Here is a 26378-nt window from a genome sequence, read left to right as displayed (position 1 = left end):
GGTGTTAGCTTCTGAGTCCAGCTTCTTGCTCACGGCAGTCTCTTGCTGGTAGCGAGTGATAGTTTCAAGTGTTCAGGTCCTTGCCACTTTTTCGGAAGACATGGATTGAATGCGTGCCCCTGGCTTCGATCTCCCAAGTCTGTGTCTGCAGGCATTTTGGGGAATAAAAAAGCCAACAGGTGGGAACTGTTTTTCTTTCTGTCCAAGTCTCTTAAATTTAAAAAAAAAAAAAAGGTAAAGAGGGGCTGTTGCCGTCTCAGGTAGGTAATCTTCAGCTTCCTAGTGTCAGCCTCCCATGTGAGCGCTCATCCCTGTCTCATTCTGTTCCACTCCCCATCCAGTGCTTGCTTCGGTAGCACATATACTAAAATTGGAACACCCCCCATCCAGCTCCCTGCCTGTGGCCTGGGAAAACAGCGTAGAACGGCCCAAAGCCCTGGGACCCTGCACCCGTGGGGGACCGGGAAGGGACTGCTAGTTCCTGACTTGAGATCAGCTGGGTTCCAGCCTTTCAGCCCCTTGAGGAGTGAACCAGCGCATGGAAAATCAGTCTCTGTTGCTCCTCCTGTATGCAGATGTTCTTTTTCAATAAAAAATAAGTAAAATCTTTAAAGATAAATAATAAAAGGAAATCACACTGTAACAGAATTCACAAAGCAAGATCGTCAATCACTCAGCTCAGTGGTTCACCGAAAGCAGGGTTCTGGTTCAGGCAAGAGATGAATGATCTGTGGAGAACTTCATAAACAGTGATAAAAATGACCAAGAAAAACATGCTTTTTGTCATACACCTAGAAATTGTAAATGTTGTTAGCATTTCAAGGTTCAGCCTTTCCTCCCAAAATAGGAATGGACTTAGACCTGGAAAAGAGGATTGGGTCTACTCCTTTTTCCCAGATTGTGTTTAAAAATCTTTCTGGTTTGTGAAAGGAAGTAATGAAAAAAGAAACATGGGAAGCAATAGAATATAATTAAAGAAAATCATTTTATTGGTTCATAAATATACGATGTTACTTGCATAGTGTGGAAACTGATTCAAAGAAACTTGAGATGAGGAAGAATACAGGGGGATCTTGTGAGAGACAAAGCTGCAGAAAGTAGTTAGACCTTCTGGAAGCCTGCAGCTGAGAGCAGCAGCTCAGGTCGGAGTCTGTCCACCATGTGGCTGGTCTGTGGCTGTGCGAAGTGCCTTCCGAGCTCTGCCTGTTCAACTCTGAGTCGGTTGTTGCATCCGAGCCCACGCGGATAGGGAGTACGTAAGGGCCTCATGATTCCTGCTCCAGCCTGTGTCAGTTCTCTTTCATGAAAGCGGAATTTCTGATACCACCAGATCATAAGCTTAATTTTTTCCCTGCCCTTTGGACCTATCCTTAGGAACCTGTCATCTAGAATAGGGGCCTACCACTGAGGAAGCATAAGTAACTTTTTGGAAAAAGGATGAAATGTTCCCAGAATCTTACTGTCTCTGAGAAGGAACAGGTCCTGTTGGTTTGGATGAGGTGAGAGGAACATTGGTGGATCTCTCCACTTTTTCATACTTACACCAGCATGCCTCCACCTCCGCCCTCGCATCCTGCCTCATGCTCAACTCCTAATCCTCACCCTGTTACCCCGTCATCTGTGCAGGAGATGAGTTCAGAGGTCAGTGCTTTGGCGTAATGGTTAGGTTACTCACCTGGAGAGGGTCAGGGGCATTCTAGTATAAGGCAGATCACTGAGGTTTTTACTTGGCATCAAATTTTCAGTGATACAGTTGTTCAGTTCAAATGTTTTTGACACAGCTTAATGACTGAAAAGATGGCATACTCTGGGAGATTATGCTATAGACAGCTGAAAAGCTTGCTATAAATGCAGAAGCACTTTTGCCTCAAAGATTTGTGGATAGTTTTTACATTTGCATGTGGGCTGGGATAGGGCAGTGTTTCCATTTAAAAGTAGTTTGTAGGGGTTTACATTATTAACTGGTCTCATTTTATTTAATATTAACAGAGGAAAGGTTTTTCACATTTAAGTAATGGAAAAGTCTTATGTAAATTCACAATTGAGTTCTTTTAATGCACTTTTGAATTTTACAAATAGAACCTTTGGTTATTTAGCAGGTAACGTCTAAAGGAACAGGTTTAAATCCTAATGCCAAAGTGTGGCAAGAAATTCCTCCTGGAAATCCCGATGCCACATCTCATGGAGCTGAAAGCTCTTGGCCGGATCCAGCAGCCACCTCAGGGTCCTCTCCTGAAGGTAGGTGCTAAATGCTTCCTCAGCAAAATCACATTGTGTTGAAATCTGAATAAGTCAGTTCGTAGAACATTGTAGACTATAAATACATTTATGTGTTCACTGTACAGCTTGTGTATGATCCTCACGCATCTAACCTAAATAGGGTGTCACTAATTCCAAGTAGTACTTGCATCTTAAAGCCTATCTTCCAACCATTTATAGTTTACTTTTTCTCTGAAATCACTGACTTTGCTATGTTTACTCTTTGACCTTGGTCAAATGACGTGGCTTGACTGTGCTATTTATTTTTTCTGGAAAGCAAAAAGTTACCCATGACAGGGGTGAGGAAATTGCCAAAGGCCGTTTGTGTTTTTATGAAGTGTCTGACCATAAGAAAACTAGCAATTTAAATCTTAGCGTATTACAGAGTCCTTGTTGTGAATCCCATCTGCAGTTGCCCGACTTCTGGTGGCCCACAAGCTACACAGTCCCCAGCTCCATCCTGTAACGTAGGATTATCTGACAATTAAATGAATCAAGTTCATGGAAAAATGTGACAACACAGATAGTACTATGTAAAATTTTAGTTCCTGCTATTCATTTTGTCCATAATGAACAAAACCATTTTCATAGGGGAAATGGCTTTTAAAGCTACATAGATATATTTCCAACTGATAGAATTCCTAGAAATGTTGTCAGAGGAGACATACAATGCCAAGAGTTTCTGAAAGTATGATTTAAAGAATTTCTAAATACATCAAGTATTTTGTCTCTAATACAGGAAATACAGAGCTTTCAGAAGATATGTGTAAGGAATATGAAGTAATGTATTCATCTTGTGAAAACACAAGAAATTCTACAGGCGTTGAAGAGTCCACAGATGGAATAATTTTAGGACCAGAAGATCTGAGTTACCAAATATATGATGTTTCTGGTAAATTTTATAATTCATTGATAAAATGAGGACTCAGTACCCTAACCTCCACCCACTCCGCACCCCTCAATCCACTGTCTTTTTTTTTGTTTTTTAAGTTTTAAAACTTATTGGAAAGTCAGATATACAGAGAGGAAGATCTTCCGTCCACAGCCGCAGGAGTCTCTCCTGGGTCTCCCACGAGGGCGCAGGGTCCCAAGGTCTTGGGCTGTCTTGCACTGCTTTCTCAGGCCAGAAGCAGGGAGCTGGATGGGAAGCGGGGCTGTCAGGGCAGGAACCGGTGCCCACATGGGATCACAGCGCATTCGAGGCCAGGACTTTAGCCACATTTATCAATTTGAGTCTTGGGTAGCAATATATGTTAGTAATTAACATCTTAAGAGCTATTTGTTTAGCTTCATACATGTCTAGTTGCCTACATGTTCATAGGAAATACAGCCTCTGTTATTAACACTTTTTAAGAAAGGATGTATTGATATATTCATTCTAATAGGTCATAAAACTGTCTAATGGGAGGGATGGATTTCCCAGTTTTGTACTCTGAGAAAAGGGACTCATGTTTTGCCTTTAAACATGGAAAGCATAGAAGGCTCCTGGAGAGTTCATTTGGGCCTCTGGGTCTTTACTTTAAGTACACCTAGGAAGGTCTAGTGTTCTAAAATGAAAGAAGCTGGAGAACAGGAGTATTAAAGTTTAAGTCTAAACTAAAGTTTAAAGTCTGACTAGCATCAGATTTATGCCAAGAGATGAGCATAATATGCATATCATTTGGTTTAGTTAGTTCCTGTTTTCAAATTTAAATTATTGCTGCTTTGATTGTTTGGCTGCCGTAAAAGGAATTAGGTGTTAATCACATTTATAAGTGTTCCAAGCAGGGTTTTACTACATGGTAGCCAGCTTCTTTTTGTGATTAGTGGTACTTTGTGAGTTTTTTGACAAAGTGATTCTAAAATACTAATTTTTGATAGAAATTAGAAGTTGAGCTCTTTGCTATAGAAATTATTATAGATATGTGTTGGTGGTAAATCTTAAACGGTAAGTCCTCTGTAGTGCTTGACAACAGTGTGTCAAGTTTACTGCCTATGGTAACATGGTTTTAACTTCTCCTTCTCTTGTTTTTCCACCATCAGACGAAAGCAATTCAGCAATGTCCACAGAAGATCTAAAAGAATGTTTGAGGAAACAATTAGAATTCTGTTTTTCACGGTATCTAATCAGTTTTCTTATTGATCGTCCTTCATTTTTGAGTTGTTATTATAAGATGTAAAATCCCCATGGAACAGTGGAAGAGTACAGTGATTATCATTTCCATTCAGTGATGTCTTTTGGTGTCATTTGATGTATCTGAACTAGAGTTAGAAGTGTACTGCACTAGTGAGTGTGCCAAGATGGTGTTCTTACCAAAGAGATCGCCAACGTTCTGTGAGATGATTTTTCTGTGAACAGATGCAGACTTAGATTTTTGGTTTTTTTTTTTTTTTTTTGTTTTTGTTTTTGTTTTACTTTTTTATTCTCTTTCAATATTCCCTACACAATTGAGAGGGATGCCTGCCTGTGGGGGGGCCCCTGACTAGGGACACCAAGGAAGATGGGGGGACAGAAATATTTCAGCATTTTCCCCCTTTCTGTGTCCGTAGGGGAGCAGGGGGAGGTTCCACACCTTTCTCATTTGATGAGGCCTTAAGACCCTCATCTGAGGGAAAGTAGTCGGAGTGATTTAATAGTTCTGAGAAGTGTTTTCGATAGTCCTCAATCCACTGGTTTGGTTTACAACTCAGATGGCTGCAGCGGCCAGAGCTGAGCCCATCTGAAGCTAAGAGCAGCTTCTGGGTCTCACATGTGGGCACATGGACCCAAGGCCTTGGATCACGCTTTGCTGCCTTCCTGGGCCACAAACAAGGAGCTGGATCAGAAGTGGAAAAACCAGGACACCAACTGGCGCCCATGTGGGATGCCCCCACTGCTGGGGAGGACTTAGCCTGCACACCATAATGCGGGCCCCTGCTCTAATTCAGTAGAAATTGTATTTAAGGGTCTTTGAGCCTACTCTCTGCCAGGCACTAGGGTGCTGAAATACATTACTGAAAAGCAAAGATTAAATACGGCACTTACATTTAAGCTGAAAAATACAAAAACAAATTAAATAATTTACAAGCAATGTCATAGAAGAAAATTCAGGCAGGGGCTTCAGGAGTGACAGGGCAGTTGCAAGTTTAAATAAAGTGATCATGGCCATCTTCTTGAATTTTTAAGGTTTGTGAGAATGTCATCTGCCTGCTATCTTATTCCCCCTAAAGTCAAGTGTGTATAACAGTGTACACTTTAATATATATGTAGATATAAAAACTCCATGATCCAACTAAAAATGAAACTGCTTTCTCATGCATATTCTCACAGCAATGATAAAATATTTCAGCATGCTGTTTAATAATAAGCTTCTGTCCATACCAATGTCAATACATAAAATCTTAAAATCCACAGCTAATGAGCCAGGAATGCTTTGAGATCAGAAGCTTTTTCAAAGAGTTGTTATTGATAAATATTACAGTAGCGGCTTCTAGGTTGAACTCTTAGGAGTTCATGTGCTATTTTTGATAACATAATTCTGCTTCCCTGGGCATAGTGATAAAAATGAATGACACCTTTTTGCTTTATTTTATAAGTATTGCTTGTTTTATGTGACTTGCTTTTGTTTTTTCCTGCTAGAGAGAATCTGTCCAAGGATCTTTACTTGATATCTCAAATGGATAGTGATCAATTTGTTCCAATTTGGACTGTTGCCAACATGGAGGAAATAAAAAAGCTGACCACAGATCCTGATCTGATTCTTGAAGTTTTGAGATGTATGTAAAACATGCCTTTCAGTTTGTTTGTGGGTGTTTTTTTTAATATGTATTTTGGATTAACGAGAGGATTGGTATTTGACGGTGTTTTTCCTTTTTTGGTTGTTTTATTCTAGTCATTTGTTTTGCTGGCTGTAAGGATAGGCACCTCTTCTATATTTCTACACCTTGGTTCATCTTGGTAGCAGCTTAAAAGGAGAACCATTTTATTTCTCTCTCTTGTTCTCTCTCTCTCTCCCTTTTCTTCATTTTATTTGAAAGAAGCTATGGCCAGATCCACTGATTTAGTTCCCAAATGTGCTTACTTGGCTAGGCCAAAGGCAGGAACCCATTAATTCATTCCTAGTCTCCTGTGTGGCTGGCAGTATCACAGCGGCTTGAGGCATCATTCGCTGCCTCCCAGAGTGTGCACTGTCAAGATGCTGAGTGGGAACCTGAGGTAGACCCCAAGCAGTGTCTTAAATGCTGAGACAAATGCATTCTTCTAATCTCATTTACATCGGGCTGCTGAAAGCTACTAGAAGATTGTCAGTATCACACCCTTTCAGGCAGTCTGTTTCAAACATTTAAAAAAGTTGTACTTCTACGTTATTTGGAAGGCAGACAGAAAAAGAGAAACAAAAGCTTCCTATCCACTGGCTCAGTGTCCAGATGTCCACAAGAGCCCTGGCTGAAGCCCGGAGCCTGAGCGCAGGCTGTGTCCCCATCTCTGGCGGGGACCCACGTGCTTGAGCCATCATCTGCATCTCAGGATGTGCATGAGAAGGGTCCTGGAAGAGAAACAGAGCCGGGACTCAAACCCAGCTCCGTCATGGGTAGCAGATGTCTAGCTGGTATCTTAAACTGCTGAGTTGAATGCCCACCCCTGTTGCAAACTGTAAAAAAGAAATTGTACTTACTTGAAAGCAGGGATGAAGAGAGAATATTTAATCAACTGGCTCACTCACCAATTATCTGACTCCTGGGGCTGCTTTAGGCCAGAACCAAGAGCCTAAAACTTAATAGAGGTTGCAAGGACCAAAATACAAGCTCCATTATCTGCTGGCACTCAGGGTGTGCGTTAGCAAGAGGCTGAATCTGAGTGGGATGCAGGAATCCATTCCAAACACTCTGGTATGGGATGTAGGCATCTTAAATGGTGTCATAATCACTGGGCCGAGTACCCACACCCTGTTTTAAACTTGTGAAACCAAAGTAAGGGCTACATTTTACATCCAGTATCCATTTTACAATCCAGTATCTATCACACATATTTGCAGCAAAGCTTCACTTTGTCAAGTTAACTATGCTAATGTTTTCAGTGAACTGCTTTTTTTTTATTCTCAACTAATTTCATAGTCTGTTAATGAGTGTGGCCTGCAGGCTGACAAACCCTGCTCTGAAATTTGGTAAGAAGTTTTTATTTCTGGGGGTAGGCTTGTGGCACAACAAGTTAACCCACCACTTAGAATACTCAGAACCCATGTTTGAGTACCAGTGTGTCCTGGCTACTCTTTCTGATCCAGATTCCGGCTGAATATGTTAAAAATGAGTTAGAGAAGCTGATTTTGTGAAATACCGTGGTAAGCTTCCACCTGCAGTGCTGGCATCCCCTGCCAGAACACCTGTTCTGCCATTTTGCTGCTTTTTTTTCTAAGAGTTTTGTTTGTTTTTATTGGAAAGTCAGATATACAGAGAGGAGGAGAGACAGAGAGGAAGATCTTCTGTCCAATGATTCACTCCCCAAGTAACCACAATGGCCGGTGCTGCGCCGATCCAGAGCCAGGAACCTCCTCCAGGTCTCCCACACGGGTGTAGGGTCCCAAGGCTTTGGGCCGTCCTCAGCTGCTTTCCCAGGGAGCTGCTTTCATAAGCAGGGAGCTGGATGGGAAGTGGAGCTTCTGGGATTAGAACTGGTGCCCACATGGGATCCCGGCGCATTAAAGGTGAGGACTTTTAGCCACTAGGTCATGGCGCCGGGCGCGCCATTCTGCATCTTACCCAGCCCCCTGCTAATGCAATTGGGAAGGCAGTAGAAAATGACGCATACTGTGGCCTCTGCCCCCTTACAGGAGACCTGGCTGGAGTTCCAGACTTCTTGCTTTGGAATGGCCCAGCCCAAGTTAATGTAACCATCTGTGGAATGAACCAGCAGCAGAAATATCTCTCTTTTCCACTCTGTCACTCTGCCTTTCAAATGCATATACTAAATCTTCTCTCAAAATGATTTTCAAGTCAAGCCTTCAGACTTACCTGTTACTTCATTTCTGCTTACCTTTCTGAAGGAGTTAGAAATAAACCTTTTGACTACATGGGATCATATTTATTCCCTACTCCCTACAGTCAACTTCTAGAACGTGGCTTCTGGGTCTCTGTAATTGTGATTGTAAAGTGTATTGATGTAAATGCACAGTGATTTTTTTGGTACTGTAAATTTGTTAACCTCTTACTGAATGAAGAATCTGATAATTGCAAAGAAGGCCTCTTGTCAGTATCAACATAGTGTCATACTATTCAGTAGGTACCTGGAATATTTGTTCAGTTCACATCTGCAGTACTCTCACATACCAGTCCCCCAAAAATGTTTTTATTAATTTGGCCTTCAGCATAGTAAGCTCGTGTCTGCTAATTTGTTCATGTGGAAATTAAAATGAATAGTTATTTAATGACAGTGTTAATGTTGCTACTTGTCACTTCTACATAAAACCTTTTTGTTTTCTCCCAAAAATTGTTTTCAGCTTCTCCCATGGTTCAGGTTGATGAGAAGGGCGAAAAGGTGAGACCAAGTCACAAGCGTTGTATTGTGATCCTCAGAGAGATTCCTGAAACAACGCCGGTAGAGGTAAGTCGTCAGTGCGTGAATTTAATGAAGCCAACTTGTATTAGTTCTAAAGTATTCAGATGATACAGAAGACTAACGAGGTGGAGCTAACATTGGCAGGTAGCTGCATTCAGAATGATACCAAGATAAAATAATATTTGAAAGAAGTAGAATAGTCCAGAAGTAGACTCTTGTGCAATGTGTATAATGATACCAGTTTCTGTCCTTCACAGTAGCAGATAGAGTACTAGGATGGTTCTGTAAGTTGCCCTGGAATTCATGGGCTGTTAAGTCTGGATTTAAAGTTGATTTTGTTTTTTAAGATTTATTTGTTTGAGGGCCCGGCGGCGTGGCCTAGCGGCTAAAGTCCTCGCCTTGAAAGCCCCGGGATCCCATATGGGCGCCGGTTCTAATCCCGGCAGCTCCACTTCCCATCCAGCTCCCTGCTTGTGGCCTGGGAAAGCAGTTGAGGACGGCCCAAAGCCTTGGGACCCTGCACCCGTGTGGGAGACCCGGAAGAGGTTCCAGGTTCCCGGCTTCGGATCGGCACGCATCGGCCTGTTGCGGCTCACTTGGGGAGTGAATCATCGGACGGAAGATCTTCCTCTCTGTCTCTCCTCCTCTGTGTATATCTGGCTGTAATAAAATGAATAAATCTTTAAAAAAAAAAAAAGATTTATTTGTTTGAAAGACAGAGTTACAGAGAGAGTAATCCTCTGTCCACCTTTTGACTCCATAGAGGTCTGTAATGGCCATGGCTGGGCCAGACAGAAGCAAGAAACCAGCAGCCTCTTCCAGATCTTCCAGATGGGTGCAGGGGCCAAGCAGTTAAGCCATCCTCCACTGCCTGCCTTGGCACACCAATAGGGAGTTGGGTCGAAAGTGTAGCAGCTGAGCCTCAGTTAACACGGCAGCACCTGTATCTTTGTGCCACCATGCCAGCCCTAAGCCAGTTTTTGTTAACACTGTTCAACAGTTTCCACAAAAAGCGGCAATGTTAAGGCATCATAAGTTAAAGAAAGTAAAGATTAACTAGTAACTAATATCTTGTAATTGATTAGCCATTGGGAAAAGAAATTCTAGCAGTCTGCACATAAAAAATTTAACACCTTCATAGTTAAATATTTTTTCCCATGTTACTTAGCATTAATTCTGTAGACTGAATAGAGAAATCAGAAAACAAGTTGCCACTGTGGACTATACATGTCAAAAGTAACAAACTGAAAGAAAAATTATTGAGTGGGAGGAAATGTACTGTTCAGAAACCATAAAGAAGACAAATCTTAGGACTGGCAGGTGGTGTAACAGGTAAAGTCGCTGCCTGCAACGCTGGCATCCGATGTTCACTCAGTTTGTGTCCTGGTCGCTGCACCTCCTGTCCAGCTCCCTGCCGCTGAGCGGGGAGAGCGATGGAGGACGGCAGCCATTAGGGCCATCTCTGGAGAGAGAGAGAGAGAGAGAGAGAGAGAGAGAGAGAGAGAGAGAGAGAGAGAGACTCTCTTTCACATTAATAAGGCTTTTAGAAATACATATAAATCTGAATTAAGGAGCTTAGGCTATGATCTGGATTTGAATTGAAAGTTTAACTTACAAACTTTGTGACTAATGACTCTTTGAACTTTTTTTCCCCCATCCATTAAACCAGACAATAATTTTATGAAGCGTTTTAGAGCACTATCTGGAATATAAAAGACTGTTAAGAAAATTTTATGGCTATTGTAATTCATGTTCTGAATATATAGAGCGCATGTATTTGAAAACAATCAAAGAAACAAAGCAGTACTATACCAATTGTTTTTAAAAATAAAGGAAGGCTAAAATCACCAGAGTACACCAACACTGCCTGTAAGATGGCAAGCATTCCATATCTGAGTGTTGGTCTAAACCCCAGGTTGTTACTTTAAATCCCAGAGAAAGCTTTTACAGTGTGACTCCCTGCTGATGCCCCTGGGAGAGCAGTGGAAAATGGCCCAAGTGCTTGGTTCCCTGTCGCTGCATGGGAGGCCCAGATGGAGTCCAGTTTCTGCCTATTCATCCCTGGCCATTGTGGCCAATTGGGGGGTGAATGGGTAGCAGAAAATTTCTTTTGGTTTCCCTTTATCTCTGGTTTTCCAATAAATAATTTTACCAAAAAAAAAAAAAAAAAGATGAAGGAAGGAAAGAGATTGTAGTGGTAGTCAGGTAGATTACAGTTATTTTTAACATCCATTTTATTTACTTCTTTATTTTTTTTAAATATTTATTTATTTTATTACAAAGTCAGATATACAGAGAGGAGGAGAGACAGAGAGGAAGATCTTCCGTCGGATGATTCACTCCCCAAGTGAGCCGCAATGGGCCAATGCGCGCCGATCCGAAGCCAGGAACCAGGAACCTCTTCCGGGTCTCCCACGCGGGTGCAGGGTCCCAAGGTTTTGGGCCGTCCTCGACTGCTTTCCCAGGCCACAAGCAGGGAGCTGGATGGGAAGTGGAGCTGCCGGGATTAGAACCGGCGCCCATATGGGATCCCGGGGCTTTCAAGGCGAGGACTTTAGCCACTAGGCCACGCTGCCGGACCCTAACATCCGTTTTATTTAGGGGCTTGGCGTGGTGTCATAGTAGGCTAATCCTCTATGGGCACTAGCTGGTGTCCTGACTGCTCCAGCTCCACTTCTGCTCCCTGCTACGCAAGGGAGGACGGCTCAGGTCCTTGCGCACCTAGATGGGAGACCCAGAGGAAACTCCTGGCTCCCAGCTTTGGATTAGGTCAGCTCCGTCTGCTGAGGCCATTTAGGAATAAAACCAGTGGGTGGAAGACCTCTCTTTTTCATGTCTCTTTTTCTCTCTCAAATTCTGTTTCAAGTAAAACTTGTAAAAATTTTTTTCTGTATTTATTCAAAGCTGTGGAGTAGTGAGAAATAAGTGTTTAATCTGCTGGCTTGCTCCCCTGATGTCTGCAGTCTCTCACATGGCTGCTCGAGGCCTGGAAATTTGGGCTATCTCCCACTGCTTTCCCAGGTGGATCAGCAGGGAGCTACCCAGAAGCAGAGCAGCTGCAGTTGGAACTGGCGCTCGTGGAATGCCAGTGTATCAGACAGTAGCTTAACGTGCTAACCTACTATGTTGGTCCTATGGTGAAATGAACTTGTTGGCTCTAAGTTCAGATATATCCATGAGCATAACTGTTCCCACATGTTAAAGGATTAATAGGGATTACACCAAGATTTAAAGTAACATACTATACGTTCAAGTGAATTAGAAGTATTTGGGGAATGGTTTTAGATTTTTAATTTTGTTTTTTATTAGAGATCCCCTTTCTGATAATCTCCCCAATTGCACAGGAGCTGGGAGCTCAGGCCAGACTTCGTGCCTGCTCAGCATGATTGGTTAGTCGAGCACTGGACTCCTACCCAGACCGGCCTCCCAAGGGGGAGTGTTGTTCTTCCTGCCCCTGTGTGTGGGTTCTTGGAGGTAGAAATCAGTGTGAGGCAGCCTAATGGCCCTTCAGACACAACTCCAAGAATGCCATTGTGAGCTGGATGCTGTTATATTGTACCACTTTCATGGAAGTCATAGCTTGATTATTATTTCACAAGGATACTTTACAAGTGTGTACATGGCTTTTGAAATTCGGTGTGCTGAAAATGTGATTAAAAGGTTGAAATACAGGTTAGTCTTATGTTGATTTTCCACTCAGCTTAATAAGTTTTTAAAAATTGATACCTAGTGTTGTTGGATATTTTGAGGGTCAGTTTAACCTACCAGATCTAATACTTAACATACTTAACATTTGGTGATCATTGATTAGCATCAAAATTTCTTTAAACACTAGTCGTTATAAGACTAGATGGAAATTGATGGTAAGAATGGAGAAAAGAGTCAAACAGATTTTTTTTCAGATTTATTTTTTTTATTGGACAGTCAGATATACAGAGAGGAAGATCTTCCATTCCCCAAACTGTCAGAATGGCTGGAGCTGAGCCAATCCAGAACTAGGAGCCGCTGGGTCTCCCACGCGGGTGCAGGGTCCCAAGGCTTTGGGCCGTCCTCAGCTGCTTTCCCAGGCCGCAAGCAGGGAGCTGGATGGGAAGTGGAGCTGCCGGGATTACAAACAGTAGCCTTATGGGATCCCAGCGCATTTAAGGACAGGATTTCAGCCATTAGGCTATTGCGATGAGCCCAAAACAGAATTTCTTTGTGTTTTGAATCATGTGTTCAATCCTTGTTAGTTTAAATAGACACTTTTTTCTTTCTCTTGTAGTTTTTGTTTTTGTTTTCTCATATATGTGCTTCTTACTTGTTGGTAACTATTTTGCCACCTTGGGTAATCGTGGTATTTTTTTTTTTTCACCTATGTACTTGTTGGAGTTTATTTTGGTTATGTTAATGATGGAGATAAGTTTACCCAGAGCTCAAGACTGTGAGTCACCTGAAGAAGGCATCTGGATGCAATGAGAATGCATAAATACTGCCTAGAAGGTGTAAAAGTCGTTGTTTCTGGTTAACACAACCTGAAAACTGATGAGATTTTAGAAGTTGCTACCAGAAGTGAAATACTCCAATTTTTCTGAACATAAAACAAGATTCTATCATATAAAATTTGCATTATAGTGGTACGCAGTATGTTTCACAGAGTAATCTGCCCTCACCAGAAAAATAAAGGAAGAGAGTTATGAACTGCAAATGAGCGAAGAGGGGGGGACAGAAGGTAGTAAGAGATCAACCTTAACACACCAAAAAAAAAATTTTAAGAGTTCACCGAAGTTTTCTTTTTTAGGAAGTAAAAGCTCTGTTCAAAAATGAAAACTGCCCCAAGGTGATAAGCTGTGAGTTTGCACACAATAGCAACTGGTATATCACCTTCCAGTCAGACACGGATGCACAGCAGGTAAGAACAACGGTTTTTTTTTAAAGATTTATTTATTTTTATTGAAAAGTCAGATTTACAAAGAAAAGGAGAGACAATGATGTTCCATGTGCTGGTTCACTCCCCAAGTGGCTGCAGTGGTTGGAGCTAAGCCAGTCTGAAGCCAGGAGCCAGGAGCTTCTTCCAGGTCTTCCATGTGAATGCAGGGTCCTAAGGCTTTATACCGTCCTTTACTGCTTCCCAGGCCACAGGCAGGGAGCTGGATGGAAGTGGAGCAGCTGAGATACAAACTGGCACCCATATGTAATCCCGGGTGTGCAAAGTGAGAACTTTAGCCACCAGACTATCACATTGGGCCCAAAGCTGTTTCACTTTCAATTTCAAAACAGTTATACACATATTGAAACTGTTTGGAAACTAATATGGGATGGTGTGACTGTAGTATAATGCATTACACCTTAACTTGTGATGCTGGCATGCTGTATGAATGCTGGTTCCAGTACCAGCTTCTCCACTTAGAATCCAGCTTCCCTGCGTGTGAAAGACAATGGAAGGTGGCCTGAGTGTTGGGCCTCTGCCATCTACATGGGAGACCCATTGGGATGCGAAACAGTGGATGAACGGTCATGTGATCTTTGGGGTCTGCACAGTGGAGTGGCAAGGCCAGTTTCAGCATGCATTATAGGCACCAGTTCCATGTCCTGGCTCCTCCAACTTCCAATCCAGCTGCCTATTTATGCACTGAGAAACCTGCGGAGGCTGACCCTCGTCCTTCGGCTCCTAAACCTATGTGGGAGACCTGGAAGAAACACCTGGCTCCTCACATCAGAACAGCTCTGCCCTGGCTGTTGTGGCCATTTGAGGAGTGAACCAGTGGGTGAAAGGTCTCTCTGTGTCTCTTTCCTTCTGTGAAATCTGCCTTTCCAGTTAAAATTCAATTTTTTTTTCTAAAAAAAAAAAAAAATCATGATCTCTCTTGTGTTTGTAACTTTGCCTCTGAGATAAATAAAATCTTTTTGAAAATTAAGAGTATTGAAAACTGTTTACTCAGCAGTCACTATTATTTCAGGTTAAGCTTTTTCTTTTTCTTTAAGATGTGGTTATTTGGGGCTTGGTGGCGTGGCCTAGTGGCTAAGGTTCTCGCCTTGATCCCATATTGCCGCTGGTTCTAGTCCCGGCAGCTCCACTTCCTCTCTGTCTCTCCTCCTCTCAGTATATCTGACTTTGTAATGGAAATAAAATAAATCTTTAAAAAAAAAAAAAGATGTGGTTATTTGAAAAACAGTGTTAAGAGAAAAAGAGACAGACTGATATTTTGTCTCCTGGTTCACTTCCCAAATGGCTACAGTGGCTAGGGCTGGCCAGATGGAAGCCAAGAGCCAGAAGCTTCTTCCAGGTCTCAGCCCAGCCGGTTGAGCTATCTACTGCTTTCCCAGGAGCGTTAGCAGCCAGCTGGTTTGGACTCAAGTCTGTGCCCATATGGGATGTCAACATCACAGGCGGGGGCTTAAATCCCTACACCACAATTCTGGGCTTTTTTTTTTTTTTTTTTTTTACATTTTTTTTTTGTATTATTATATTTTTTACAATCTTTACATAGTTAATTAGGGTAAAAAAGGTTCAAGGGCTATAGGGAAGTAGGTAAGACTATTATGTCCATATTGTTTCCTTCATGTTTAAAGGGTGATATTAAGGGAGAAGGCCCACCCAGTTTCCCACCCACCCCAAGTCCTGGATGTGGGGCATGCTCCGAGGTTCTTGTTCAAGTGGTTTTGATAGTTCACCAGTTGTGATCGCTGCCAGTGTCACCATTCCAAGCACGATGAGGTCTTTGAAGAATTCACTAATTGACACAGTCCATCATAGAGTCTCCGTTTGCCCAGTATTTTGCTGCCAACATATGGCTGAGGTGGTTGGTTGACCTGTTCTGTCTTCAATCTGTGTTTTGGTTCTTTTTTCTTTTCTTTTCCCTTTTTTTCTTTCTTTTTCTTCAAGATTTTGCCCATGAAATTCTGAATCTCTCTCTATGTAGTATATGTGTATTTATATATAAATTATGTATAAATGTATATAGATTCAGAATATATATAGTGAGTACTATAGTCAGCATAAACTGTAACTGAGAATGTCTTACATCTTTAGTTCTTTATTCCCTGCCACTTTTCACAGAGGAGTCATTTACAGCATTTTTTGTTTATTCAGAAAACTGCTACCCAACTCATGACCAGGGAGATGTGGCTTCCATGAATGGTTGAATGATAATGAAAGTTTCTTTTCACTTTGTTCACAGGCTTTTAAATACTTAAGAGAAGAAGTCAAAACTTTTCAGGGCAAGCCAATCATGGTAAGAAATATTTATAAATAGAACAAGAAGTGTGAAAGCCCCCCCCCCAAAATTGTTTGATAACTTTAAAAAATCATAATTTGTAGTGATTTTAAGGAAGTTTCTGACTTGTATTGTGAACTGCTTGAACAAGTTCATACGTACATTTAAAATGTTTGCATGTAGCAGTTCTTTGTAAAAGTGTATCTTGGCACAGCATAAAGTTTTAATTAGATGTCTATCTGACAGATGTAATCTTCAGGAAATCTGTTATTAAAATTACTCGCACCTGTAGGGGGCGCCTGAATTGCAGACAGTGGCCTAACAACTATACGACAATGCTGGCTGCTATTAATATTAATTCAACGTGTCATTTCTTGGGTTGCACTAATTTATGAAGATAAAAACTTAATCATTTAATATTCCTTTTTGCTTTTAGGCCAGGATAAAAGCCATCAACACGTTTTTTGCTAAGAATGGTTATCGGTTAATGGATACTAGCCTGTATAATCAGCCCCTTCCAGCTCAGGCACAGTACGCCTCACCAGTCTTTGTGCAGCCGATGTATAACCCTCACCAGCAGTTCTCGGTCTACAGTATTGTGCCTCATTCTTGGTCTCCAAATCCGGCACCTTACTTTGAAACACCATTGGTAAGAGATCTTTATGGAGTTACTTAAAATAATAAATTCTTAATGCAAGTTGGATTAAGAGCTTACTTAGTGTCGATTTTGATACATTCTGGCTTTTAATAATATGCCTATCTGATCCTTCCTACTAAAAATACATAAAATGACTATATGGTTCCTACAGTTTTTAAGAATTTAGAAATGCTTTTATGTTCGGAAATTTTTGTCTGAACGTGTTCATTAAGTAATAAAGTGGTTAACTTATTGTTTATGAATCAAGCGTTACTTGTAGTAAATATTATAAAAGTAAATAATTAACATTTTGGGTTATTTTTAGCCTGAAAAATAAATTGATAGATTTACCCCATTGAGGTTTCCTAAGACCCTCATGCCAAATGTTATGTTAACCATTAATATTGTATAAACAATAAAATTTTCTTCTAGGCTCCGTTTCCCAATGGTAGTTTTATGAATGGCTTTAATACACCAGGATCTTTTAAAACAAATGCTGCTGCTATGAATCTGGGTCGACCATTCCAGAAACCTCGGTAAGATAAAAAATCATAACTGGAATCTATTTGAGACAATTTCCTGTGGTTCTTAGGGGATTGCACTAATAAATATACTTTTTGGCAGAATCAGTGAAAATATTTTGTTTGTGTTTTATAAAAACTTAATGATTGAGGCTGGTGTGTGGTAGGACCAACCTCCACCTGCAACGCCAGCATCCTATGTGGGCTCCAATTCTAAGCCTGGTGGCACCACTTCTGATCAAGCACCCTGCTTGTGGCCGGAGAAAACAAAGGAGGATGGCTTAACTCTTTGGGCCCTTGCACCCACTTGGGAAACCTTGAAGAAGCTCCTGGCTCCTGGCTTTGGATTGGCTCAACTCTGGCTGTTGTCTCAGTTTGGGAAGAGAACCAGAGGATAAAAATGAAATAAATCTTTTTAAAACATTTTGGGAGCCCAGGTCAATGACTAAATCCTCGCCTCGCATCCACTGGGATCCCATGTAGGCTCCGGTTTGTGGTCCCGGCTGTTCCACCTCCCATCTAGCTCCCTGCTTGTAGCCTGGGAAAGCATTAGAGGACTCCCCAAAGTGTTGGGACTCTGCATGTATGCGGGAAACCTGGAAGAAGTTCCTGGCTCTTGGCTTCAGATTCTCTCAGCTCCAGCTGTCATGGCCTCTTGGTGAGTGAACCAGCAGACAGATCTTTCTCCTCTCTAAATCTGTCCTTGCAAGAAAAATAAATAAAATCTTAAAAAAAAAAAAAAAATCCGACTACCAGATGTTTTAACATCTTAACTCTGAGATTAGAGAGTATTTATGAACGTGGTTTTGGTTTTTTTTTCGCCCAGGATTTCTATTTATTTCTATGCACTTATGTAAAGAGCTTTTCTGTCCTCTGGTTTACTCTCCAGATGGTTCCAGTGGGCAGAGTTGAGCTAGTCTGAAGCCAGGAAGCAGAGCTTCTTCCTAGTTTCTCATGTGGGTCCAGGGGCCAAGGATTTGGACCAGGGTCTTTCTCTTTTCCTAGGCCAGAAGCGGTGAGCTGGCTCGGAAGTGGAGCAGTCAGGACCTGGCCTAGTGCCCACTGGGGATGCCAGTGTTGCAGGCGGAAACTGGGACAGCTTTTCCGTGGTGTCGGCACTTCTTAAATAATAGAACAGACTGACATAAAATCTTGTGTCTACATACTGTTTGGCTTTTTACATGGATATATTTTGGAGAATGAATTTTTCTCCAAAATTGTTAACTTGTTTTTGTGTTACAGTTTTGTTTTTTGTTTTGTTTTTTTTAATGGATTAAGGAATTGACAACCCAGCGCAGTAGCCTAATGCTTAAGCCCTTGCGTTACACTCGCCGGGTTCCTATCTGGAGGGCTGGTTTGTGTCCCAGTGGCCCCACTTCCCATCCAGCTCCCTGCCTGTGGCCTGGGAAAGCAGTGGAGGACGGCCCAAAGCCTTGGGACCCTGCACCTGCGTGGGAGACCCAGAAGAGGCTCCGGGTTCCTGGCTTCGGATCAGCTCTGGCAGTTCCAGTCGTTGTGGCCTCTTGGGGAGTGAACTAGTGGATGGAAGAACTTTGTGACTCTCCTCCTCTTTGTATATCTGCCTTTCCAATAAAAATAAATGAACTTTTTAAAGAATAGAATTAAGGAATTGAATTTTGAAATGGTTTCCAGTGATATAAGTGATAGGTAACGTTTACAAGTATACAATTGGTACGTAATGTTTATGGAGCACTTGTCTGCTTTTTTTTTTTAATTGGGAAGGCAGATATACAGAGAGAAGAGGTGGAACGTTCTTCCCTCCACTGATTGCCTCCCCAGGTGGCCACAACGGCCAGAGCCAAGAGCCTCTTCCAGGCCTCCCACGTGGGTGCAGGGTCCCAAGGCTTTGGACTGTTTTCTTAGGCCACAAGTAGGGAGCTGGGTGGGAAGTGAGGCTGCCAGGATACAAACCGGCACCCGTAATGGATCCTGGTGAATGCAAGGCGATATCATTAGCCTCTAGGCTACCTTGGCAGGTGCTATTGTCTGCTTCTTAAGACATTACCTGTTAGCTTATTTTCATAACCCTATGAGATAGGTGCCGGCATAACTATTGTATTTCTTTGAAAGGCAGAGTTACAGAAATAAAATCTGCTGCTTTATTGCACAGATGATCACTGTGGCTGGGGCTGGGCCAGGACAAAGCCATGTACTGCCTGGTAGATAGTGGGAATTGGTTCAGAAGTGGAGCAGCAGGACTCACCTGCGATGCATCACAGGAGGTAGCTTAGCCCACTACAGAGCAACCACCGCTGCTTTTTATCTATTTTATAGAGAAAGGGTGTTGAGACACGAAGTATAAAATAGTACGTCCTAGAGTAGATAACTAGTTACACTGGGGGACCCACGCAGTTTGTTTCACAAGCTTGCACTTCGGTTCAGAAGAGATTATTAAGATTGTCTGGAACCTGTCTGCTGTCATACGAGAGACACAGACGTTCCCTTTTACACATCAGCTGATGATATAGGTATACAGTGTGTATTATGGCTTTGGACAGAATATGAAAACTGCAGAATAAAAGGCTGATAAATTTAATATCGTATTTAATGTTTCTTCTATGCTAATTTGTGAGCCTCTTGGTTTCTGGGTAGTTTCTGTTTCAGTGGTTTCTTTTCAAGGATTTTCAACCTCTTTTCAGATCTCATTCCTGCTGTTGCTTTGTAATGGCAGGTAGATTGCTTGAAAGTGTTTTTCACAGTGACTTACAGAAACTTTCTCATTTTTAATGAGTTTTTCCTGAAACATGCTTCATTGGAGAAAGGGGCGTCACAGAGTAAAAATGATTTTACTAATGGATTCTGGAAATACTCACTTTGTTATGAGTTTTTGGACTTCTTTTGACACAGTTATTGCAAGATTTGAGAATCTTTCTGGTTCACTTCCCAGATGGCCTCAGCACCTGGGCGGGGCAGGCTGAAGGCAGGCGCTTCCTGTACATGTCCCCCTGGCGCAAAGGACAGAGGATTTAAACACCCTTCCCTGTGTTCCCCGGTGTGTTAGCAGGGAGCTGACCACCAGTGGAGCCTCCAGCAACCCTGTGGGATGTCTTTGTTGCAAGTGGTGGCTTAGCCCTTTACACCAGGACACTGGCTGCTGGTGATTGTTTATCATCTGTTAGAACACTGTTAAATTTCAAATGTGATATTCATGTTGTGATAGTGCAGAATGTTTTATCAGCTTATTATTTATGTTCTCTGTAGATGACTCTTCTAGCTTGGTAATATGGTAACAGTTAACTACAAAATTGAGCTTTTTCCTAGGACATAGGAGTAGAAGTGTGCCTAGCGTTCTCCGGCTTCTTTTGTTTTGCCTGAAAAATTTGTCTGTAAATACAAAGGTGCTGCCGTTTAAATTGGGCAAGACTCTTCACAGAGAGTGGAAAGTGAAGTTCACTGTCATCCTGGTTCTACATGAGCAGTTAGTCCCGGCCGACCTAAGCTGAGCCTGCTGTTGCCTAGTCCCCACCCGGCCAGAAACATCGTTATAAATACACTAAAAGCAATGTTAACAATTTTAGATTCTTAAAAGTACTTATGCTTACTTAAAACTACGTTAGACAGGTGTATAGCTTTTTGTTTTCATTTAATTTTTGTCTGCTGTGTCTTGCTGAAAGGGATGATACTATACTAAGGTATCTGGAAGTTCCCATCAGATAATTTCTGCATATTTAAAAGGCGTCCTGGAACCAGCATTGTGGAATACTATGTTTAGCCTCTGCCTGCATCATCAGCATACCATAAGGGTTCTGCTTTAAGCCCAGCTGCCCACTTCTGATCCTGTCCCTGTTGACGTGTTTAAGAAAACAGTAGAAGGCCCATGTATGTACTCAGTGCCCAGCGTCCACTAGGGGGGCTTCAGACAAGTTGCCTGGCTCCTAGCTTGGACCTGGCCCCAACCTAACCATTCAGGAATGGGCCACACCATGAGAGATTTCTGTCTTTCACTGTCTGTAACCTCAGAGAGAAAGTAATTTTTGAAGATCCCCATTGGTTTGTTCGTATTGACCTTGAGGCAGCCCAATGATGATCCTGTGTGCTACTTAGAGAGTAGGACTAACAGTCAGTAATCCAGGCATGTTTCTACCTTTCATACTTTATCTTTTTTGTCACTTATTTCTTCCTTCGTTCTTTCTTCTTTTGCTTGAATTGGGATTGTAAGTCCCTCTCAGTGAAGGGTAAGATTATGAGATCTGAGGGCTGTTTAGACCTAATGTCCTATGCACCGGGTTTCATTGCAGCAACATTTAAATAAAAATCTGATGATTTAGTCAGTGATAATTTCTTTTTTTTTTTTTTTTTAAGAGTTATTCATTGTATTACAGCCAGATATAGAGAGAGGGGGAGAGACAGAGAGGAAGATCTTCCGTCTGATGATTCACTCCCCAAGTGAGCCGCAACGGGCCGGTGTGCGCCGATCCGAAGCTGGGAACCTGGAACCTCTTCCAGGTCTCCCACGCGGGTACAGTGTCCCAATGCATTGGGCTGTCCTCGACTGCTTTCCCAGGCCACAAGCAGGGAGCTGGATGGGAAGTGGAGCTGCCGGGATTAGAATCGGTGTCCATATGGGATCCTGGGGCTTTGAAGGCAAGGACTTTAGCCGCTAGGCCACGCCGCCAGGCCCAGTCAGTGGTAATTTCTTTTTTTTTTTTTTAAAGATTTATTGTATTTTTATTACAAAGTCAGATATACTGAGAGGAGGAGAGATAGAGAGGAAGTGGAGCTGCCGGGACTAGAACCAGCGGCCATATGGGATCAAGGCGAGGACCTTAGCCACTAGGCCACACTGCCGAGCCCGGTAATTTCTAAACATATAAATAGCATATCCACCCTCGGTGGTTTGTAGGTAAGATAGTTGATATGTTGTTTTAAATTACTTTCTTATTAGATCATAGTAAATTTTTGCATATTATACTTTAACATTGTAATTCTAATTGGTAACAAAATAATTCTCGGTTTACTTATTTGTTTGAAATGCACACAGATCTTTTCGTCTGCTGATCCATTCCCCACATGGTTTCAATGGTTGAAACTGGTGTGACAGGCCCCAAGTACTTGAGCAGTATTCTGTTGCTTTCCTTGGTACACGAGCAATGAGCTGGATCAGAAACGGAGCAGACAGGCCTGCAGACTGGCACTCCAATATAGGATGTATAGAATACCTTTGGTGATTTAACCTACTGACCCCTACATTGGTTTTTTTGTTTTTGTTTTTAAGCTTTATCTTGTTTATTTGAAAGCCAGAGTTACGTAGAGAGTCCGTCTGCTGCTTCAGTCCCCAAATGGCTGCAGCGGCGGGAGTGTAACTGATCCGAAGCCAAGAGCTGCTTCCAAGGCTCCAGTGTTGGTGCAGGGCCCAAGGGAGTGAGCTATCTTCCTCTGCTTTCCCAGGCCACAAAGAGGGAGATGGATTGGAAGTGGAACAGACAGGACACAACCTGATACCTGTTAGGCTGGGCAGAGTGGGACTGAGTCCATTATGGGTTCTCAGGGCCTCGACCGGAACCACCTAGATCATTCTAGAGTGTGTCACGCTGAGTACCCTTGGTACAAGTCACACTCACGCATAAACCAGGGACTTGATGCCTTCTCCCATTCCCATGCCTAAGATGTGTCAAACCCCAGTCCCAGGCCCATCAACAAGCAGTTCATCAGACTCTCTCCCCTGACTCTTCAAACCCTTTGCCTGGACTAAAAGCCTCTGTTTTTCTCACTCAAACCTGATAGCACTAATGTGGGATGCCAGTGCCTCAGGCAGAGGCTTCTCCTACTGTACCACATCACCAGCCACTGTGTTTGAATTGTAATATTAGTGATCTTTCTCTGAAAAAAAATGAATGTGGGCAGCTTTAGAGCTTCCATTGAAAGTATTATTTAATTCCTAGTCTTACTAAGTATTTGAATTAAAGTCTGTCTTATATTTGTAGCTGTGTAAACTGCAAGTGATATTTGAACTCAAAGTCTCATCCATCCTTGTTTGTCAACTGGAGAGCTAAGCTCTTCAATTGTTTGAGATGTTTTATATATATATATTCACTCCCCAAGTGGCTGTAATGGACAAAGCTGAACTAATCTGAAGCCAGGAGCCAGAAGCTTCTTCTGGGTCTCCCATGCAGGTGCAGGATCCCAAGGTTTTTTTCTCTCCTGTACTACTTCCCGGGCCACAAGCAGGGAGCTGGATGGGAAGTGGAGCAGCCAGGATGTGAACTGGTGCTCATATGGGATGCTGGTGCTTGCAGACAGAAGATTAGCCAGTTGATCTCTGTCCATTGCCTCACCCTCATGTCCCCACAGCTGTTCACAGAGCTGTGACTTAGATCCATCACTCATGTCAAAATTGATTTTACAAGAGGAAGATTTGTGTTTCTGGTCTTGTTATCTACCTTAGACCTCATTTTTAGACTGTTTTTATCAAAGTTCCTCCTGTAGAAATTAATACTGATTGTTGTGTGTGTATCGTTATTGCATGTATATTGTGCCTTATACTTAAAAATGACCATATTGTGTCCACAACCATTTATTCCCACTAGGGATAGTTTTATCCCCCCTGAAAGTGTGTGGCATAGATTCATTAGTAAGTTTTAAGATTTTGCTGATTTAAACATGTGAAGACTGTACCTCACCTTTGGAACAATACTACAATCATAATTGTATTCTGAATATTAACGTGGAAACAGATTTATCTCCAAGAACTTTTGTTCCTTACATCTCTTCAATATATATATGTAATGTAAAAATTCTGTTTGTAAAGGGGCTAATAATTTTACATTGTAACACTTTGTTTTCAACTTAATTTTTAGAAAATCAGTATAGTAGAAGCCAAGTTTTGCCCTGATTGAAATTTGGTTGTGGGTTTTTCTTTTCTTTCTTTATTTTTTTTAATTGATTTACCTTTTCATGTTTCTTATAGCGTGAAGCCTCATTTTAGGTCATCTAGTGGGTCAGAACCTTCAACAGATGGCTCTGTGTCATTGGGGGATGGACCATTGAATAGGTCTAGTTCAAGGAGCTTTACCACCGAACGGCCTAGCCCTATAGTAACAGGGCATCAGGAGCAAACTTTCCTTCCCAAGGAGGTTCCCACTTTGCAGATGGAGCAGAATGGGGACTATGGTAGAGGCAGGTAAGGAAATTCAGGTATATGAAAACACATTAAAAAATATATATATACATATATATATATATAATTTAGGGCATTTTGGAACAACAGAGATAGATTCTATCCACTGGTTCACTCCCCAGATTCTTCAAAGAGCCAGGTCTGGGCTAGGCCAAAGCCAGGAACCAGGGACTCAGTCAAAGGTCTCCCATATGGTAACAGGACCCAGTCACGTGAGATGCTGCTTCCTTGGGTGCGTTAGCAGGAAACTGGATTCAGGAGTGAGCTTGGGACTGGTCTTTTGTGTGCTTAATTTTTTTCTACTTCACAAATTAAAGAGTAGCACTATATATTGCCTGTGCTACATAAATTAATGCCTATTATAATACGCTTCAGTTTGGAATGAGTCCTACTGATATTTCCATTTTCCATTTGTGATGGTGGTAGAGCAGTTCACAGTCCCTTCAGAAGAACTCTATCTTTAATAATGAGATTAGACCCAAAATTTAGAAAATCTGTATTTTTTCAAATAGAAATCTCCGTTTTTGGTGGCATTTGTGTATATGAAAAAATTACAAGCTGTCCCACCCTTTTCTCTCTTGTTATGAAAGGAGAACGCTTTTCCGAGGTCGGAGACGGCGAGAAGAAGAACGGATCCCAGTAAGTGACTGTAACCTTCGATCATGTGATATAGATTTGTTTCCTATGGTTCACTGTAACATTGATTTGTGATTGGTCTTTCGTGTCTGAATTTTTGTTGTATTAATTGTAGCATTCATCAAACATAGGAAGAAATTGACCTTACTGCCAAAATAGTCCTCAGCACTACTTTCCCACCACATACACCTTGCTTTGCATGTGTTGCTTTTAGAATAATCATTTGAATGCCTAGCAGATTTATATGGTCTACAAAAAAAAAAATAGGAAACATTTAATATGTTGAACATTGAAATACTTCCAATCTTTTCCTATTATTAATAGTGCTTATATAAATTGTGCAATGATAACTTCGTATAGCTATCTCCCTTGTGTGCAGTTATAATTAGAAAAGCATTCTTAAGACTGGAATTTGTAGTCTCAATAATTTCGGTCTAATGTACTTCAATAAGGTCTATGGCAAGTTGCATTACCACAAAAAATGGGCAAAGGCAGGGTTAGAGAGCTGGAGAGACAGAAAAATCTTTGATCCACTAGTTGCCTTCCCAGATGGTCACAGAAGCTGTGGCTTTAGAAAGCCAAAGCCTGGAGCCAAGAACTTCATCCAAGTTTCCCACATGTTTGGTGGGTGTCAGATCACTTGGGCCATCTTGCAAGGGAGCTAAGCTGAAAGCTATAGGTTGCCACTATTACAGACAGTGCCTTAATCCACTGCACAGCACTATCTGTAACATTGAAGTGTTACTGTTTTTTTTTTAAATTAATTTATTCATTAATTACATTGTATTACGTGACACAATTTCATAGGTACTGGGATTCTCCCCACATACTGGTTTTCTTTATTTCCTTTTTATTTTTAAGGTTTCTTTATTTTTATTGGAAAGGCTGATATACAGAGAGGAGGAGAGACAGAGAGGAAGATCTGTCCAATGGTTCACTCCCCAAGCTGGAGCTGAGCTCATCCGAAGCCAGGAGCCTCCTCCAGGTTTCCCACACGGGTGCAGGGTCCCAAACACTTGGGCTATCCCTGACTGCTTTCCCAGGGCAAAGCAGGGAGCTGGATGGGAAGCAGGGCCACCAGGATTAGAACCGGTATGGGATCCTGTTGTGTTCAAGACGAGGAATTTAACCTATGCTATTGCACCTGGCCCAGCTGGTTTTCATTTTTTAACTTTCTGTGTTACAGGCAACCATGAAACTTCAGGCAACAGATCTTTTTAGTTTATACTTGTACATGTGAATGGTCAGTTGAGCCTCAGCATCTTGGGAAAACAGTTTTGGGTTTGTTTAATATGTTGAAAGTGTCAGAAATAATGATTGTAGGTGTGAAGGAGATGGCGATAGGCATGTTTTCTAGTGGGAAGAGTTGAGTAGGGAAATTCTGTGCGGGATTTGACTAAAGCTCAACTTCAGATTTTGTGCACTTACACAGTGAATTCAAATCAGGAGAATAGATGAGTTTCTGCACTGTGGATGTGAC

The 26378-nt window shown here is 41.9% G+C and overlaps 1 protein-coding gene across 6 annotated transcripts in view; it reads left to right on the top strand.

Moving 5' to 3' along the window:
- LARP4 (La ribonucleoprotein 4) overlaps positions 1-26378 on the top strand; it is a 59275-nt gene that overhangs the window by 21790 nt on the left and 11107 nt on the right. For 4 of the 6 annotated variants that reach the window (XM_058673123.1, XM_058673124.1, XM_058673125.1 and 1 more), the window contains 11 exons: positions 2097-2238; positions 2999-3151; positions 4282-4357; positions 5858-5994; positions 8712-8815; positions 13551-13661; positions 15931-15984; positions 16403-16615; positions 17036-17139; positions 24053-24265; positions 24853-24901. In XM_058673123.1, coding sequence (XP_058529106.1) covers positions 2097-2238; positions 2999-3151; positions 4282-4357; positions 5858-5994; positions 8712-8815; positions 13551-13661; positions 15931-15984; positions 16403-16615; positions 17036-17139; positions 24053-24265; positions 24853-24901 — 1356 coding nt within the window. The remainder of the gene's footprint in view (positions 1-2096; positions 2239-2998; positions 3152-4281; positions 4358-5857; positions 5995-8711; positions 8816-13550; positions 13662-15930; positions 15985-16402; positions 16616-17035; positions 17140-24052; positions 24266-24852; positions 24902-26378) is intronic. The other 2 variants (XM_058673126.1, XM_058673122.1) reach the window with 2 other exon arrangements.

This window comes from Ochotona princeps, chromosome 15 (genome assembly GCF_030435755.1).
Source record: "Ochotona princeps isolate mOchPri1 chromosome 15, mOchPri1.hap1, whole genome shotgun sequence".
NCBI lineage: Eukaryota > Metazoa > Chordata > Mammalia > Lagomorpha > Ochotonidae > Ochotona > Ochotona princeps.
Note: the sequence above shows the minus strand (reverse complement) of the source record. Positions and strands in the feature narration are given on the sequence as shown.